Source organism: Bufo bufo, chromosome 4 (genome assembly GCF_905171765.1).
Source record: "Bufo bufo chromosome 4, aBufBuf1.1, whole genome shotgun sequence".
NCBI lineage: Eukaryota > Metazoa > Chordata > Amphibia > Anura > Bufonidae > Bufo > Bufo bufo.
This window is the reverse complement of record NC_053392.1, coordinates 98,099,608-98,117,230: the sequence shown is the minus strand read 5'-3', so window position 1 is coordinate 98,117,230 and position 17,623 is coordinate 98,099,608. Positions and strand designations below refer to the sequence as shown.

Here is a 17,623-nt window from a genome sequence, read left to right as displayed (position 1 = left end):
GTTTTGTCTGATTGCTTATCTTCTGCTCATCATGCAGAAAGATCATGGTTCAAATGTTTTTAAAGTTGAAAGTTATTGCTTAGGGTACTGGTCCTCCTTGCAGAGATTCACATGTTGTAAGGAAAAGGTATGCAAATGAGCTCTCCTCCTGAAGGAAGAAAACTGGTTCTCTAGTTGTGCCTAGAGATAGCCACCTTTTAAGTCAATGTCTGACCCATTAAAGAACCAAGATGCATGTAACCTAGCAAAACAACAACCCTACACCCAGCCCTACTGACAAGGAGGGCTAACTCCAAAACAGCTGTCTATAAATTGATGTCTCTGACCCGGCTGATAGCTCATGTTTTAAGGCTCTTTAATGGGACACAGTTTCTTATATGTGGACAGGATATCAGTTTCTCTGTTCATTCCTATGGGAGTTGATAATTCACAACTACAGCCACCAGTAAGATTTTCTTCACTACAATTTACATCATGTACCTGTCTAAAGGCCAGAGAATAACATTTTAGTGGAAATGCCTCTTTAATGACAAATCATTCAACCTTTCTGGACCGAGTCGACAGCAGCAGAAGGTGCATTGCACTTTACTGACCCTACTGCCATTTTGTTTCAGCAATCAGAGGGAGTCACAGTGGTCAAAAACCTTATTGATTGGACATTGATGACATATCCTGACAAAGGGGGTTGTCCCATCTTAGACATTGATGACTTATTGTAGGTCCCATCTTTGGAACCCATTCTTATCTCCAGAATTCACCCCCTAAAGGAGTGCACACCATGCATGTGCATTCAGCTATTTTCGGAAGTCCAATAGAGGTGAATGAAGAGCACACCACACATGCATGACCACCTCTCCATTCACTGTTATAAGGCTGCTGGAAGTAGCTGGGCCAGAGCTTGGCTATTTTCCAAACTTCCACAGCAGTGGAGGGTGTATACACCTGCATAGTGCACTCTCCTTCACTGCAGGAGGCTTGTTCTGGGTATAGGTGCAGGTCCAGAGGCGGGACCAGCGCCTATCTGACATTGATGGCATATCCTATTGATCTACCCTCAATGTCTTAGATGAGAATACCCTTCTAAGATCTCTGTGTTTGAATTTAAAGATAAACACAAGTTTTTGTACTTAAAAACTTCAAGATGTGAGTTAAACAAAAGTAATAAAATGCTGCATAGTGTGAACTCATACCGGAGGCTACAAGAACATATGCCATATTCGGCCCCACATATTATCTTAATTGCTAATGCTACACTTCGTATTTATGAATTATTTCTTAGCATTCAATCGTTTCAGCATAGCTTAGAGTTCTGCTGACCCCAGTGTATGTTTACTATTTTTTTCTACATTTCTTCTTACCAACATTAAAGAAACATTTCAGATTATTAACACCACAAGACATTATGTCAGAACCCAAAATAAAATGTGACACCATAGTTTTAAACATTCTGCTCGGATAATGGGTATCAGATAATGAGAGCGTATCCAGACGAAAGGTCACTAGCAGTGGGGGTAGTGCTCGTTATGACTATGCTCCTGGCATTGCTTCCGTCCCCTTGCCTGACAATAAAGTTTGCCCTCATAAAGTTATTTTGCAGCTAAACTGTGAGTATAATTCTTTTAACTATATTTGCCCATTCGGTTTTCTACACAGCGCGCAGCACAAGGTAGGTTTCTGATTTTTGTGCTTTTGTACAATGTAATTGCTCCATTAATTACCTTCATTTCATGAGCTACTGCTTGGAAGTGATTGTACAAGTGTGCTGCAACCCAATTTCCGATTCTGGAAAGGCGGCATAGAAATTCACTATATCTTATCTCATTCTCCCACAGCACAAGCACAATAGGCATGTTTACTAATTCCATAGACATCCATATATTCTTTCATCTATACCCAGAAACCCCTAGAGGAAGATCAAGTCTAGCTTTAATCCTCTTTCTGATAACAGGATTGCATTAGGTGTTAACACCACCTTAGGTATGGTGAGCAAGGTCCACTAGAATATTTTATAACATAAAGCTGCATACTGTAGCTCAAGGTCTTTTTGTCACAGTATATAATACCTGAGCTAGGTCCACCTAGACACAGCTCAACTAGCACATATTGTCATTAGTGTTGAGTGAACTGAAATCAAACAAATTGACTTCGATCCGAATTTCAGGAAAAATCTGATTCGCCACGAAGCTGAATTTCCTCACTCCTCGTGGTAACAAACTATTTTTCCTGTAATGGTGGTAAAATAAAAAAAAATACATATTCTCCTAATCCATTTGCTTGCAGAGAGGCCGCCATGGCCATCTTGATTGAAGAAACTGCGCAAAATCTCACTCATGTTGACATGTGATGTCAACACATTAGTGCACTGGCCGGGCTTGGTGACATCACCAGCGATGACATCACCGTGCCCGGCCATTGTGATGACTTCAGCTGTATGACTCATACAGCTGAAGATCCTCCCTTTTGTGGAATCTGCCTGCACTGTACTGCTGTGAAATCCTTTCCCTTACTTCCCGCTAAGTTTGTTCTCACCTGCGGAGCTCACAGAACGGATGAGGGACAAATCACACTTACAGGAAGGCAGTAGACTCCTATAAATTGAGAAGCAGTGTAGAAGTAGTTCTATTCTCAGCTACGTGTGACACGCCACCACTTCCTCTCTGCTGCCCTCTCTGTTTCTGCTACTAGGGATGGATCTTACCTGTCAAAATTAGGTGGAAGTTAGACCCTAGTGGCCATGACTTTACAGCTTTATTTTTAGGTGAATGCAGGCATATATTTTGAATGAAGTGATTTAGAAATTTTCTATTTACACCATTCTCTATTAAATAAAACAAAAATTGTGTGAAAGTGCAGTGACTCTCTAAACAAGAACTGAGCTGAACTTGGACTTGAAAGCGCGGGGGCACACAGTCAGTAAGGCACGCAGCTAAAACACGTCAGGAATACAGGTAGTAGAGCAGGTAAATCACAATAGTACTGAATTACAGTATGAAACACCTTTGCTGGTCACCATGGAACCTAAATCTCAGGCACCCTCCTACTGGAGAGGATGCCTTAAATACCCAGGGACCCTCAGCCATTGGCTGGGGAAGTATTTAGGAATCTGGATGATATGGTAAGTGGATTTTGGATGACATGGTAAGTGGAGTGGCAACCACGCCCACAGGGAACAGCAAGAGGGCAGCAGGCGCGATTCCTAACTTTCATATAGTGAATACAATTGAATTATGTCATGATCTTACAAAAAACATTCACAATCACTGATAAAACCCTTAGAGACACAATATCCTACACATGAGTGCAGGATATTGTACCTACACAATGACCCAAAATCTCTCACCCAAAAAAACTACTGGAAATTACTATACTCAATTTTAACAAAAAAAAAACTCATACAGGTGGATAACTCAAACAAGGTAGTCCACAAGCCATCTGGTTAATTTAAAGCCTAAAAATTTAGAATTTCCTTTTCCCTTCAATATAATATTTACTCACAACATACAAGAAAGATTTGTGAGTAAAAAAGAAAATCTAACATTTGAGGGAGATACTAAAGAAATTTTCGCTAATGTGGTGGGCTCAATTTCTTTTTTCCAACACACTTTATTCCTTACTAGTTGTGAAAAGTGTTTAGAAATGGTATCATGGCAAACTGTAGTCATAAAATGTGCAATTTTTGTTAATGACTTGTGTCATTATCTTAGTAGAAAATATTGGTGTGAAGTAATCAACCCAAGAGGTGGAGTAAGAAAATTCAAGAGGCAAGATGCAGAAGATTTTTCACACTATAAAAAAATTGGTGCAATTTCTGCCTGCCTCGTCTAGTTTTATACTATCTAAAGTTAGGACAGTATTCATAAGTTTTCCCCATTGTTTTCACAAGGGGAGGAAATAGATAGCAGGGGGCACCTGTGGAAAAAACAGCATATAGGTTGCTTGGTTTTTAATTCCAAATTTAATTACTGCAGGATGCTACTACTAGACAACCATCTTCATCCTCCTGTCAATCTACCAGTTTTGATGGGATAAGGGTAGAAATCATTACCGTAGTCTCAAAAGTGCTATTTCATAGACAATAGAAAGTGCTATTATTTTTCATTTTAGGGTCCATTCACAACTCCGTGTGTGTTTCGCAGACCGCACATCGCCGACACTTAATAGAAAATGCCTATTCTTGCCCGCAATTACGGACAAAAATAGGACATGTTCTATTTTTTTCACGAACGGAATTGCGGACTCGGAAGTGCGGATCCGCAATTCCGGATCCGGACAGCACATCGTGCTGCCCCATAGAAATGAATGGGTCCGCAATTCCGTTCCGCAAAATGCATTGGTTCTCTTTACCTATAGTTCATTGAGCAGTTGCAAAGGCTATATAAAGTATGTTTCCCTCTAGTTCAATATGTGGTTTGATCATTATCTAAGTTACAATTACACTGTAGACAAACATAATTCAGAGTGCAGGGAGAAAAAGTAAGTGAACCTTTGTGTTAATGATTTTTCCAAGAGATCATTTTTTTCAATAGATGTTTAAGTTAAGTAGATGAAATGGAAAATGTGGGTTTCCCAGATTCTCTGCTCATTAAGTAAAGGCATACAAAACCTAGTTACTGACAATTGTGTTCTTCTCAAAAAAGATTGGTTAGTGTAAACCATGCCTTAAAGTAAACAATCTTCAGAAGATCTCAGAAGATTTTCTACAGACATTTATAAAGTTGAAAGAGATTGAAAAACCATTACTAAAGATCTGGATCTACATCAATTCATGGTTAAACAAATTATCAAAAATTTCAGGACTGTTGCTGTTTTCCCTAGGAGTGGGTATCTGCAAAAGCCTCTCTTCATGTATCTGCTTTTAAAAAAAAAAACACTGGCCAAGAATGGTGTTCATAGAAGGACACCATTAAAGAAGCTGCTGTGGCAGTTCAATGTACAGATGAGACAAAAGTAGAACTTCGAAAAGAAATACAGCACACTATCAAAGGCGGAAAAAAGACTGCATATCAACACCAAGCATCTCTTCCCAACTGTGTAACACTGTGGAGGGAGCATCATGATTTTGAAGATTGAAGGAAGAAAAAGACCACCGGGTCCTTCTAGTTTGCCCTTATATATTTTTTTTCGAGGATAGACATGTGTTTATCCCAAAAATGTTTAAAGTTATTTTTATTGATGATCTATCCTCAGGACAGGTCCGATACCCGGCACCCCCGCCGATCAGCTGGTTGAAAAGAAGGCGCCTGCCGTGCCAGTGCAGCCTTCTCTTCAATGTTTACCTTCTCTCCAATGCAACTGCAGTGGTGAGCAGGTGTTATTACACCTAATCTGCCCCATTCACTTCAATGAGACATCTCGTTCCTACTCAAGTGTATAGGAATGAGTGTCCCATTGATGTGAATGGGACAGCTTAGGTGTAATTACACCTGATCAGCACTGCTGCTGTGACGGCAAGTAGGTAAACAATAAAGGGAAGGCTGCGCTGGCATGGCGGGCACCTTCTCTTAAACCAGTTGATTGGTGGGGGTGCCGGGTTTTGGACCCCTGCCGATCTGATATTGATAAATCTAACCTGAGCATCGGTCATCAATAAAAATAACTTGGACAACCCCTTTAAATTCACTTACTGTAAATTTCCCAACTACATCTGCTAGAAGTCTGTACCAAGTTTCAACCACTCTTTCAGTAAAATAATATTTCCTGACATTACTCCTGATCTTACCCTCAGCTAATTCCAGATTGTGTTTAGCTTCTTATTCAGAAAACATCCCGCCTGAACCTTATTTATACCTTCAACATATTTAAAGGTTTTGATCATGTCCCTCCTTTCTCTTCTTTCTTCAAGGCTATACTAATTAAGTTCTTTAACTCCTCCCTGACTTCCGTCTTATATGTATGGCAGAGTCTTTAAAGATGGCACAATTTTATTGCAATTGTATGCTGTGTTCTACCAATATTCTGGTTAAGTTTCCAGCAAAACCATAAAAAATAATAATAATAATATATATATATATATATATATATACACACACTCACCTAAAGAATTATTAGGAACACCATACTAATATGGTGTTGGACCCCCTTTTGCCTTCAGAACTGCCTTAATTATACGTGGCATTGATTCAACAAGGTGCTGATAGCATTCTTTAGAAATGTTGGCCCATATTGATAGGATAGCATCTTGCAGTTGATGGAGATTTGAGGGATACACATCCAGGGCACGAAGCTCCCGTTCCACCACATCCCAAAAATGCTCTATTGGGTTGAGATCTGGTGACTGTGGGGGCCATTTTAGTACAGTGAACTCATTGTCATGTTCAAGAAACCAATTTGAACTGATTCGAGCTTTGTGACATGGTGCATTATCCTGCTGGAAGTAGCCATCAGAGGATGGATACATGTTCTCATTCTGTTTACGCCAAATTCGGACTCTACCATTTGAATGTCTCAACAGAAATCGAGAATCATCAGACCAGGCAACATTTTTCCATTCTTCAACAGTCCAATTTTGGTGAGCTTGTGCAAATTGTAGCCTCTTTTTCCTATTTGTAGTGGAGATAAGTGGTATCCGGTGGGGTCTTCTGCTGTTGTAGCCCATCCGCCTCAAGGTTGTGCGTGTTGTGGCTTCACAAATGCTTTGCTGCATACCTCGGTTGTTACGAGTGGTTATTTCAGTCAACGTTGCTCTTCTATCAGCTTGAATCAGTCAGCCCATTCTCCTCTGACCTCTAGCATCCACAAGGCATTTTTGCCCACATGACTGCCGCAAACTGGATGTTTTTCCCTTTTCACACCATTCTTTGTAAACCCTAGAAATGGTTGTGCGTGAAAATCCCAGTAACTTAGCAGATTGTTAAATACTCAGACCGGCCCATCTGGCACCAACAACCATGCCACGCTCAAAATTGCTTAAATCACCTTTCTTTCCCATTCTGACATTCAGTTTGGAGTTCAGGAGATTGTCTTGACCAGGACCACACCCCTAAATGCATTGAAGAAACTGCCATGTGATTGGTTGACTAGATAATTGCATTAATGAGAAATAGAACAGGTGTTCCTAATAATTATTTAGGTGAGTGTATATACTGTATATACCAGGACATGATACAAGGACCAAATAAGATCATATGTTCTTTATCAGACATAAGTCTTACACAGTACAATGATTGTCAGTAACATAAAGATTTCCAACCCAGCAATAAAGTGTTTCAAATGAGAGGAGTTTCAGAGAATTATATTCAGCTACAAATACAAATTTTCAGAAATAGACCATGAAGAAGAGAAATTGAGGTATGTTGCAATGTATGCACATAGCTAATACCCATTATGTGTGCCTTGTCATTTTTATAGGTCATAAATGATCCATACCATATGTGGAGAGATGCATAGATGATCCGTTTCATTATTCACATATCAAAAGGACCAGGATATATGTATCTTCTAAAACAGTATTGTGTAATTTGCAGCATTTGTAAGGGTTTTTATTGCAGAATTCCTGACTCTGACCCATTTGCTTCCCCCTTCCTCCTTTTTACTTCATGATTGGTAGACAAGCATTCGGCCTGCCATTTGACCACATAATGCATTGAACCACAGTCTCCCTATACTTGCAATATGATAACTTTGTTTTTTCCTACAAATAGCTCACAGTACAGTACTCTTGGAAAGAAAGGAATGTTCATGTGGTAGATACATACATGACCTTGAGGACATGACCTGAAGTAATAAAAAAAGACACATTTTATAGTAGAGCAGGACAGCACTGTCACTCTTAAATTATCAAATAGGAACAGAACAGAAGACATAAGCTGTCCTACCCTGCTCTTCACCATATCAAGAGTCAAATTATGCTACAGCTCCTCCTGTATGAGAAGCAGGAAGTGAGTGAGGGCAGTGGCCACTGAAGACAGGGCAGTGTGATCTGAGAACGCATGTCCACCATACAACTGTACAGTTGTTGGGCATACCCTTGGACAACCAATTCAAGAAGTGAGTGCTCCATTAAAAAGGTTTTACAACAATTGAAATTAACACAGGATGGGTAATAAGTGACAGACTGCCAGAAGCCCCACCATTAGAACCCCCATGAGCATGAGAATTGGAGTCTTATGACCCCACTGCACAACCATGGTGAGGGGTAACATTTTCACACAGGTTAGTGATAGATTGATGGAGGCTCCATTAATGGAATCTTCATAAGCATGAGAATTAGTAACTCATGTCACCCATTCCTCCTCACTGTACAACCATAGTGAGGGGAGTTTCAATGAGGGAGTGGTTGAGCATCCATACTGCTTTTTCTTTCCAAGTCTATGGAAATGACAATGCTCGGCTAACTTTATCAGTCCCCTAGAGCTTGAATAGACCAGCACACATGCTTGACGACCTCTCCATTCCAACTTCTCGTCATGCAGTGAGGAGGGATGGAGGAAACAACTATCTGACCCTAATGGGTGGTGGGATAAATCTCTACAAGCATGAACAACCATTGCCCAAGGGGAAAAAAATATCCCGTTTCCAAACCCACTGCAACCATAATAATAAAATGTAACATTATGCTGAAATTAAAAACAATATTCCCTCCATCAAACAATAAATGTTAAAAAATACAGATATCTAAAACTATGTTGATAATGGTACAGTGCCTATTATCTGATCTGGTGGACTAGTGACTTTTGCCTCATGTTCAGTCTGTGTATTATACTGTAGATCAACTATTTCACATTGTATTCCATTAGTGAGAAACATCTAAAGTACTTGCACACCAACACTCTGATCACTCAGCCCTGGCCACAATATTTCTCTGTAAAACCTCCCAACATGTTTCGCTGTCATATGGCATCCTCAAGGTATATAAGGCTACGAAGAGGAATGGGGACATGGAACCCCTGTTCTCATGATTGTTGGGGCCCTTAGCAATCATTTTCCATGCATTTGTTTTAAAAGGGTCAGTAGGATATGCCTTCAATGCCAGAGAAGTGTGGTTCCCACCTCTGGAACTCACTCCTATCTCCAGAACAGGACCCACAAAGTGCAGGAGAGCACACTGCAAGCTCTTCATTCATTGCTATGGCAATTCCGACATAGCCAAGCAACTATTCTTGGCTATTTTTGGAAGTCTTATAGCAGTGAATGTATCATACACCACGCAAGAGCTTCCACCACTCAATTCTCCACCAGAGGACTGCGCTCAGCTAATTTCAGAACTCCCATAGTGGTGAATGGAGGGCAATTACGCTCGAGCAGGGTTCACTTCTGTGGCTCAGTTTTGGAGATAGAAGCAGGTCTCAGAGGTGGGACCTGCACCTATCTGACATTAATGGCATGTCAAAGAAATAGGCTATCAATGTTTGAAATGAGCCAACCCTTTTTAATACTTGTATTTAAGAAAATCAATATTTTCAAGAGCAGACACATGTTTGGAAGAATCTAGTACAGTTGGTGGATTTTTTTATCCATTATTCTGCCCTTGGAAATGTTATAATTGGCAGCCTTAGTTTTTTTTTAAGCACTTATGATGGAGTGTTCATTGTTTTCCATGAACAATACTGTATAACTAGAGCCAATGAACGATCACAATTGGATAAGAGTAAAGACATTTCCTAAGACCTATGACTTCCCATGTATCCGCATAGATTCTAGCATATGGTATAATATTTTATACAATTTAATGAGCTTCTCCTCCTATTTCCCACTTCCTCTGTAACTTGATACCATCTGATAAAGAAGAAATGGCAAAAAAGAATTAAAGAAATAAGATGCTGTATCATGACCATTGACAAACCAAGCTCCATAAGGAAATATGGGATTGGTCATTCATATTCAGAATAATATTGCAAAAGCACATCAAGCAAAAGCAATATCTTCATGTGAATATACAGATTATTCCAGAGTAGTACCTACTTCTTTACTCAATTATCTTCTACAGTACAAAGATGAAGTCTCTTAAAAGAATAAATGAAGGAAGATGTGAATTTGTTAGAATGTCCTATAAATAATTTACATAAGAACACCTCATTCTTTCATTCATTTAAACCCACTTTATGCAGAATACAAACATTTGTTGACAAAGTAAGTCAGGACAATATGGAGATACAAAATATGAAGCTAGTGCTAGTAGATTAAATGAAAAACCATACTCAAGAATACATGGAAGAGAGATAATTATATACAGTATCATTGGCGTAAACAGCTCACTCTATATAATGGTCTGTCTGATCACACTAGATGGCACATTTCATGAAAAAGTCTATATGTTGATCTATTCCAAGAGTCATAACTTTTTTTTATTCCATCGATGTAGTCATATGTGGACAAATCATATATATTTGTTATAGAACCATTTTGGGTTACATGTAAATTATTCATTCACCCCTTCACGACCTTGACATTTTCAGTTTTTGAGTTTTAATTTTTTACTCTCTGCCTTCCCAAAGCCATAACCTTTTTATTTTTCCATTCACATAGCCAAATGCATGAGTACTTTTATTTTTATTTTTTGTGGGACAAATGGTATTTTCTAGTAGTACCATTTAGTATTACATACAATGAAATGGGAAGCTGAAAAAAAATTCCAAATGAGGTGGGATTGGAAATAAAACTGGCGTATATATGATAATAAATGACCCTCATAGTTTGTAAGGCTAAATTAAGACATCTGTCCATCCTGTTCAGCCTGTTGTCTTGCAAGTTGATCTAGAGGAAAGCATAAAACCCTGTGAGGTAGAAGCAAATTTTCCTAATTTTAGGGGAAGAAAAATTCTTCCAAACTCTAATCAGGCAATCAGAATAACCTGGAAATACCTGGATCAACAACCCTTCTCTAGAATTCTAGTAACTATAACCTGTAATATTATTACACTGCAGAAATACATCCAGGCCCCTCATAAACTCCTCCATAGTTTCACTATAGTCTTACAGTAAAGAATCCCTTTCTATGTTTGTGTAGAAACCTTCTTTCCTTCAGACGCAGAGGATTTCCCCTCGTCACAGTCAAAGTCCTGGGTATCATGGGAGAGATCTCTGTACTGACCCGTGATATATTTATACAAACAGCAGTTATCAGATCTCCCCTCAGTTGTCTTTTTTTCTAAACTAAATAACCCAAATCTTTCTGGGTATTGTATTCCACCCGTTCCAGTTATTACTTTAGTTGCCCTCCTCTGAAGCCTCTCCAGCTCTGCTATGTCTATCTTGTTTGGGAAGTGCCAAAACCTTTGATCTTAATTTTTATTTTTTTTATATGGGGAAAAGGGGGTGATTAGAATTTTTAGATTTTTTTATTTATTTTCATTTTTAAACTTTTTTTTACTTTATTTTATTACCCTTAGGGGACATAATCGATTGACTGATCGCTGCTAACATAGACTGAAATAAAATGGAAATATGGAGGGGCACTCACTAAATGGGAATTATGGTAACCAGAAATATTTAATATCACTCCAGATAATATGTTATAGTAAAATAAAAGGAATATAGTAAAACATATCATAAAATACACATGTTATAAAATACACATATTAATAATAAAACCATGCGGTTATTAATAATAAAACACCAAAGCTGCCACAGGTGTTATCTGAGACGAAAGGATAGTTCCAAAGGCACTGGTTGTGTCTTTGTATCATACAACCATATGTGCCAGCTGTTTACACGTCCCCCGGATCAGGTGGTATATCTAGTTCAGATGGTACACGAGTCCGGACTAGTAATATATAACTGACTATAAATGTATTTAATACCGAGACTTCGGTGTAGGGACATTCACTGCTGTATTCCCGTATATATCTTTTCCTCTAAGGCGGCTGTCCCAGAGGCTGAGGGGAATCTAGGACCCAACAGACTGGAGAGAAGCTACAGGAAGCGGCTACTGGGTCACGTGGGACGCTACGTTTGTGCTCAGAGACCGTTCGGGACGCGCGCTGGTCAGGCCAGTACTAAGAATTGTCATCATCTCCATCACGAACCGGAGACTTTGGGAGCGGATTGTAGTGTTACAAACTAACATCTCTCCACCCGAATTGAAGGAGTAGTATATTTTCCACTAACACGGTTACCCCGCTACAAAATACCACCGTTAGAGTCGGGCTGTATGTTCCTATACCGTCAGTTATATATTACTAGTCCGGACTCATGTACCATCTGAACTAGATATACCACCTGATCCGGGGGACGTATAAACAGCTGGCACATATGGTTGTATATTACAAAGACACAACCAGTGCCTTTGGAACTATCCTTTTGTCTCCGATAACACCTGTGGCAGCTTTGGTGTTTTATTATTAATAACCGCATGGTTTTATTATTAATAGGTGTATTTTATAACATGTGTATTTTATGATATGTTTTACTATATTCCTTCTATTTTATTATAACATATTATCTGGAGTGATATAAAATATTTCTGGTTACCATAATTCCCATTTAGTGAGTGCCCCTCCATATTTCCATTTTATTTTGTATTCTTTGGTATGGGCGAGTCCAGTGAGGTGTGCACCCATTTTGTTGCATCCAATAGGTGAGCCACCAAAATATTTCTATAGACTGCTAAGCTAAGAGCTGTCATGCATTTCTCTTTGCTTAGTGGAGCAGGCAGAAGCAGGAAGCCACGCCACTCAGCTAATCCTGGCATAGTAGATGGGTACAGGGTACCCATGTGCTATGCCAGGAGTTAGTAATTGTCCGGGGAGCATGGGCAGGAGCAGCAATGTGCGCTCCTGCCCATACTCCATGCGCTGCTGTGGCCCCATTTGTAAAATGAGTACTCCGTACACTGCTGAGCTGTCACTGAATGGTGCTCTTTAGGAATGTAAAAGTATAGTAAAAATAGAAAATTTATAAATAAAGTATATTAGAAAAAAATGTTTTAGAGGATTAGGGGCAACATATTAAAAATTATTATAAAAGTTTAGTTACTCTTCCTTATTGAATGGGTTGCTACAATTCTGGTGATACGATATGTCTTTTTTTTCCACAGTTTTACAAAATTAAAACACTTTTCATGCACGTTCTTTCTTTGTATACATTTTATTAAAATGTATTTAATTAATTTTTTAGTCCCATTGGACACAATGTAATTATCAACTTTGGTATGCTCAGCATTATTTACTGTCAGTAACAAACAGACAATATATTAATCTCCAAAAATAGAGCTGTGGCAGGTTGGGGCGCTTTGTTAGGTCTTCAGCTGCCATGGTAGCCCAGTTGCAATTGCATAATGGTGTGCCAGAAGATGTCCCCTCCCTATGAAACTAAATGCAGCTGGCGTTATTGACCATGATCAGTTAAATGTCCAATACCTGAGGTAACTCCAATCCTGGCCAATGCAGTGAGAGCTTAGCTGTACAGTATAGTCTGTACCAGTCGCAGATGGCATGGAGACAACTTCTGTGCCTGTGTCATCCACTTGTGGGAAGGCAAAGGTAAAATGGATGTACAGGTACACCCATAGATACCAAGGAATTAAAATTCTTACGACCTGAGTGCATAATGTTGGAAATTTTAAAATATCGAAAAGTCCAACAGAGTGAAAAAGGTTCATAGGCCTAATCCTTTGGCCTCAGGAGACATAGGCCCAGTCGTTTTGTGCGGACACCTAGTTCTTATGTAGAGTACATTGCTATGGTTGTGCTTTTTTAAAATTATGACTAAAGCTCAACTAGATGCTATTTCCTTCTACTTCAGATCACTTGAATAATAAATAAGTCAACAATATAAAAATCATCAACCGTACACTATCAGCAGTACATAGGAACTCAGTAGAACAATATTGTGATGTTCCATTACTTTGTATTAGCATTTGCCTTCAGTTTGGAAGCAGAAATGGAATTCTTCCATGGCTTCATCAATAAAATAATGGTCACAGCCATACCGAATATTACAGTGAAAGATTTACCTCAGTACTCAACTTTCTGGCAAACATATAACATGCACTGCCCATAAACCTCATGTGAAAAGTTAGCAATGCCACTATGAAAACAATTAAAGAGTCTGAAATTTTACCAGTATATTTTTTATAGTTACCTTCTATGTCTTGCATATTTACCACTAACATGGCCACTCCCATCGCAACCAGGAGTAGGACAGCTGTAGAAAAGGAACAAGGGATAAAAATGGTCGGTGCCATGTTTGGACAAAAGACTAGACGACACTTAAGCAATGTTCAAGAGTATAGCAGGGCATGCTGGTAGCCAATGCTTAACAGAAACTGAGATTATGAGTTTACTATGTGTGCAATAAATGCAACAGATGAGAATGGATATCCTTTTATTTGATGCATCAACATGTGGTTTATTGCAACATATATCACAGGTGGAGTCAACAGATCTAAAGGGTTTCTAGGTGTTAAACACTGATGACCCACTCTCAGGATAGGCCATCAATATAAGATCAGTGGAGGTCCAATTCTTACAGATCAGCTGTTTCATACTTTACCAAGTACAAGACAATACATTGTATATCCACTGTACTTGGTATTGCAGCTCAGTTCAATTCACTTGAATGCAACTGGGCTTCAGAATAAAATATGTAAATGATGGACATGACCTCACAGGCAAGGGTAGAGGCCACAGGCCAAGGATTTGGACCTCCAATGATCTGATATTGATGACCCATCCTGAGGATAAGTCATCAATATATAACTCCTAAAAAAAACTTTAATCTTTATGTGGACAAGTGAGTCCAGTCTATGGTAAATGAATGGAAAATCTTCTCACATGACACATAGATGTTACAATGGTTGGGGCCCAAGCAAAACGTTAGTGAATATACAATATATACAGTACAGCAGCCTATCCAAACCATTGGCTATCTTATATAAATGCGTACACTTCTCATCATAGTAGCCATATTACAGCATATGGTAGTGTATTCTTTGGAAAGATCTTGGAAAATGTGTACTTTCAGATGAGGCTAGGGTCTAAAATTCCAACTGTAGTCATAGATAAAGATGAATTGGCAGGACTCTTGTTAAACTTACAATTCTTGAAGTTCTGTACCTGCTTGTATGCACACATCACTAAAAATAAGTTTTACATGGTCAAGTCCAGAGGCAATGCAGTGTTAATACTTCTGTAGACATAAAGTAAAGCCAAATTTACTACAAAATAGACAAAATTGAGTTGTCCTCACTAAGCCTAAAGATATAGTTTACAGCTTGTGTTAGATCTAGAGAAAAAAATTTAAGAAACTTGAATAAAGGTCCATATATAATAAGCATCAACTTTAATTTAAGACCACACCACCGTTGTTCTGGTAAGTTTTTATGAAAATGTCTCTTTTTATTTCACTTGAAAGGCATGATTTCAACATGGAGCCAACAAGACTTATGAAGACCTCTCCAAGATGGACCCCACTTCTAGGAGGTCTAATGATCACAATAGAGTGTCGGAAAGTTTTAGTCCTCTGTAGTAACAGAAATGTTACTTGTCTCCAGAACAAAACAATTTTTTCTTCTTTCTTTGTGAACCTAAGTTCAATGCGCATCTTCCTTTTGTTAAACACTATTTTGCTTCTGAATCAGTTACGTAGTTAAAGATCGCTAGAAACGCTTAAGCAAATGAAGAACTACCATGTACTACTCAAAGGATTCACAAATGCTGTTTTCTACCAAATCTTGGAGGTATCAGGTACCTACATGTGCCTTCTATTCAAAAGAGATTCATTAAAACCCAGGCACCAGCTGAGAGGAGTGAGCATACATAATTTTATGACATTTTGTTATATCCTGTGGTTTCTTCTGTTGGATCAGAAAATATTTTTGGGGGGATTTTCCAAAGACTTTCTTTTCTAAAGAGTTTGCCCATAATTTACTCCATGTGGAATACAGCAAAACTAAATTCTGGAAATTAATTTTTCTTACCAAAGCCTTAGAGGGATGTCTACAATTGGTCAAGCTAAAGGAGTGAAGCAGAAACCTATTTCTATAGTATCTGTGGACACCTGAGTAACAAAAAGACCAACGGCTAAACCCACTAGAGACCTAATCTTCCACTAGATACAGAAAGTACCTGAGCTAATAAAGTAGCAGTAGACAAGTCACTGAGAACTATGTCTGTACCAAAACTGTATGGATGACTAAACTTTAGTCACTGTGTGCAGCTTAGATAGAAAATAATCTTTAACTATAGACATACTGTAGGTGAAGTAACAGGATGGATATGCCGGGACTGGATGTAGACAGGTGACTGTGAGAGATGAATGTGCCTGTGCTAGATGCAGACAGAATGATTTACAGGGATGACTATCCTTGCATTAGATACAGACTAGACAGGTTAATTAGAGGAATACCTAACCCTGCACTACTTTCGGAAAGGTAAATTAGAGAGATGGAGGACAAAAAAGACAGAAAGACACAAATCAAATAACTAGAGTTAAAAAAGAAAGGAGGTGATGCCAAATCTATTTTATTAGCAAGCCTCAAGAGAATTAATTTAATCAATGCAGCAGGGCATGAGCAAGGCACCGATGAACTTGAAAGTGCATTATGCCCATTAAAAGGCCTGAATTTTCTAAATTGCTAATGGGATACATTTTACACTCCGAGCACTAACCTGAACAGCTCTTGTATGGCTGGTTCCACAGGAACTGTAGAGAGAATGGAAAATATATAAAAATTTATCATCTATCATAAGCACCCCTCTGCTATAGAAAATTACCCAAAAGGTTATGCAAAAAGCAAGGGTCAGAATGAATTGCGAAGAGAGATTCTGCAGGATGAAGGTCATTTCAGAGTAGAGGCCCTGAGTGATTTAGTGAAGCACGGAACGTACCTCGAACACCTTTGGAGCGTGTGCGATGCCGTTTCTCGTCTGTATCCACCTCCATCTGGGAATAGATTAGCACGCAGTGAATGCTCTTATCCTTCATGCACAGACTATCAATGCACTGTCTGCTGCAGACTGTCACACAATCTTTTAATTCTATTTTAGAACATGGATTTCTTTATGTGACGTGATAAGCTTAGTAATTATATTGAATACAAATGAATTCTTTACATTTTCATTGTTGCCTTTTTGCTCGGATTCAGAGCACGGGTATAGATTTTTAGATATGGCATTCGAGTAGACTTCCAAAAATCATATATATTCCCATTTAGAATATTTAATCCAAGCATTGGAACTTATAGTGACAGTATTCTCTTAAGTGTTTTACATTTGTGTCAAGTATTGCATATTTTTTTCCATCGAATATTTAATATAGGTATTATACTGTATTTGTTATTTGGGGTTAGCCACCTCTAGATGACTTGTCTAGATTGTAAATGCCCTATCACACACCTACCTAGACCCATGGAGACCTCTTTTTGAGAAGATTGTGAGCCCCATTGGGGACAGCATGATACTAATGTCTGTAAAGCGCTGCAGAATATATCAGCGCTATATAAGTGCATAAAATAAATAAAGACCATGCTCAATCTAGACCACAATTTTTGCGGCAGATTTTCCATTCCATTATTTTCTATGTATTTTGTCTGTCTCCTCTCTCTAGTTGCCCATTGCACTGCAGTTCATGCAGTTATCACAAATGTAGGATTTGCCAATTTATCAGTTACTTTCAGTACCCTGGAACACCTCACTTTGCAATGAATTCAAGGGGTTAAGAGGGGTTAAGAAGATGAGCTGTTCAG

At 38.7% G+C, this 17,623-nt stretch overlaps 1 protein-coding gene across 2 annotated transcripts in view; it reads right to left on the bottom strand.

Annotated features, from left to right (window-relative positions):
* The window catches only part of MYT1L (myelin transcription factor 1 like), a 246,238-nt gene extending 229,417 nt beyond the window's left edge, over positions 1 to 16,821 (bottom strand). For both annotated transcript variants that reach the window (XM_040430991.1, XM_040430992.1), the window contains exons 1-3: positions 16,767 to 16,821; positions 16,548 to 16,581; positions 14,020 to 14,082 (exon numbers count right to left, since the gene is read on the bottom strand). In XM_040430991.1, the coding sequence (XP_040286925.1) occupies positions 14,020 to 14,082; positions 16,548 to 16,581; positions 16,767 to 16,821 (152 nt within the window). The remainder of the gene's footprint in view (positions 1 to 14,019; positions 14,083 to 16,547; positions 16,582 to 16,766) is intronic.
* Between the last annotated feature and the right edge of the window lie 802 nt (positions 16,822 to 17,623).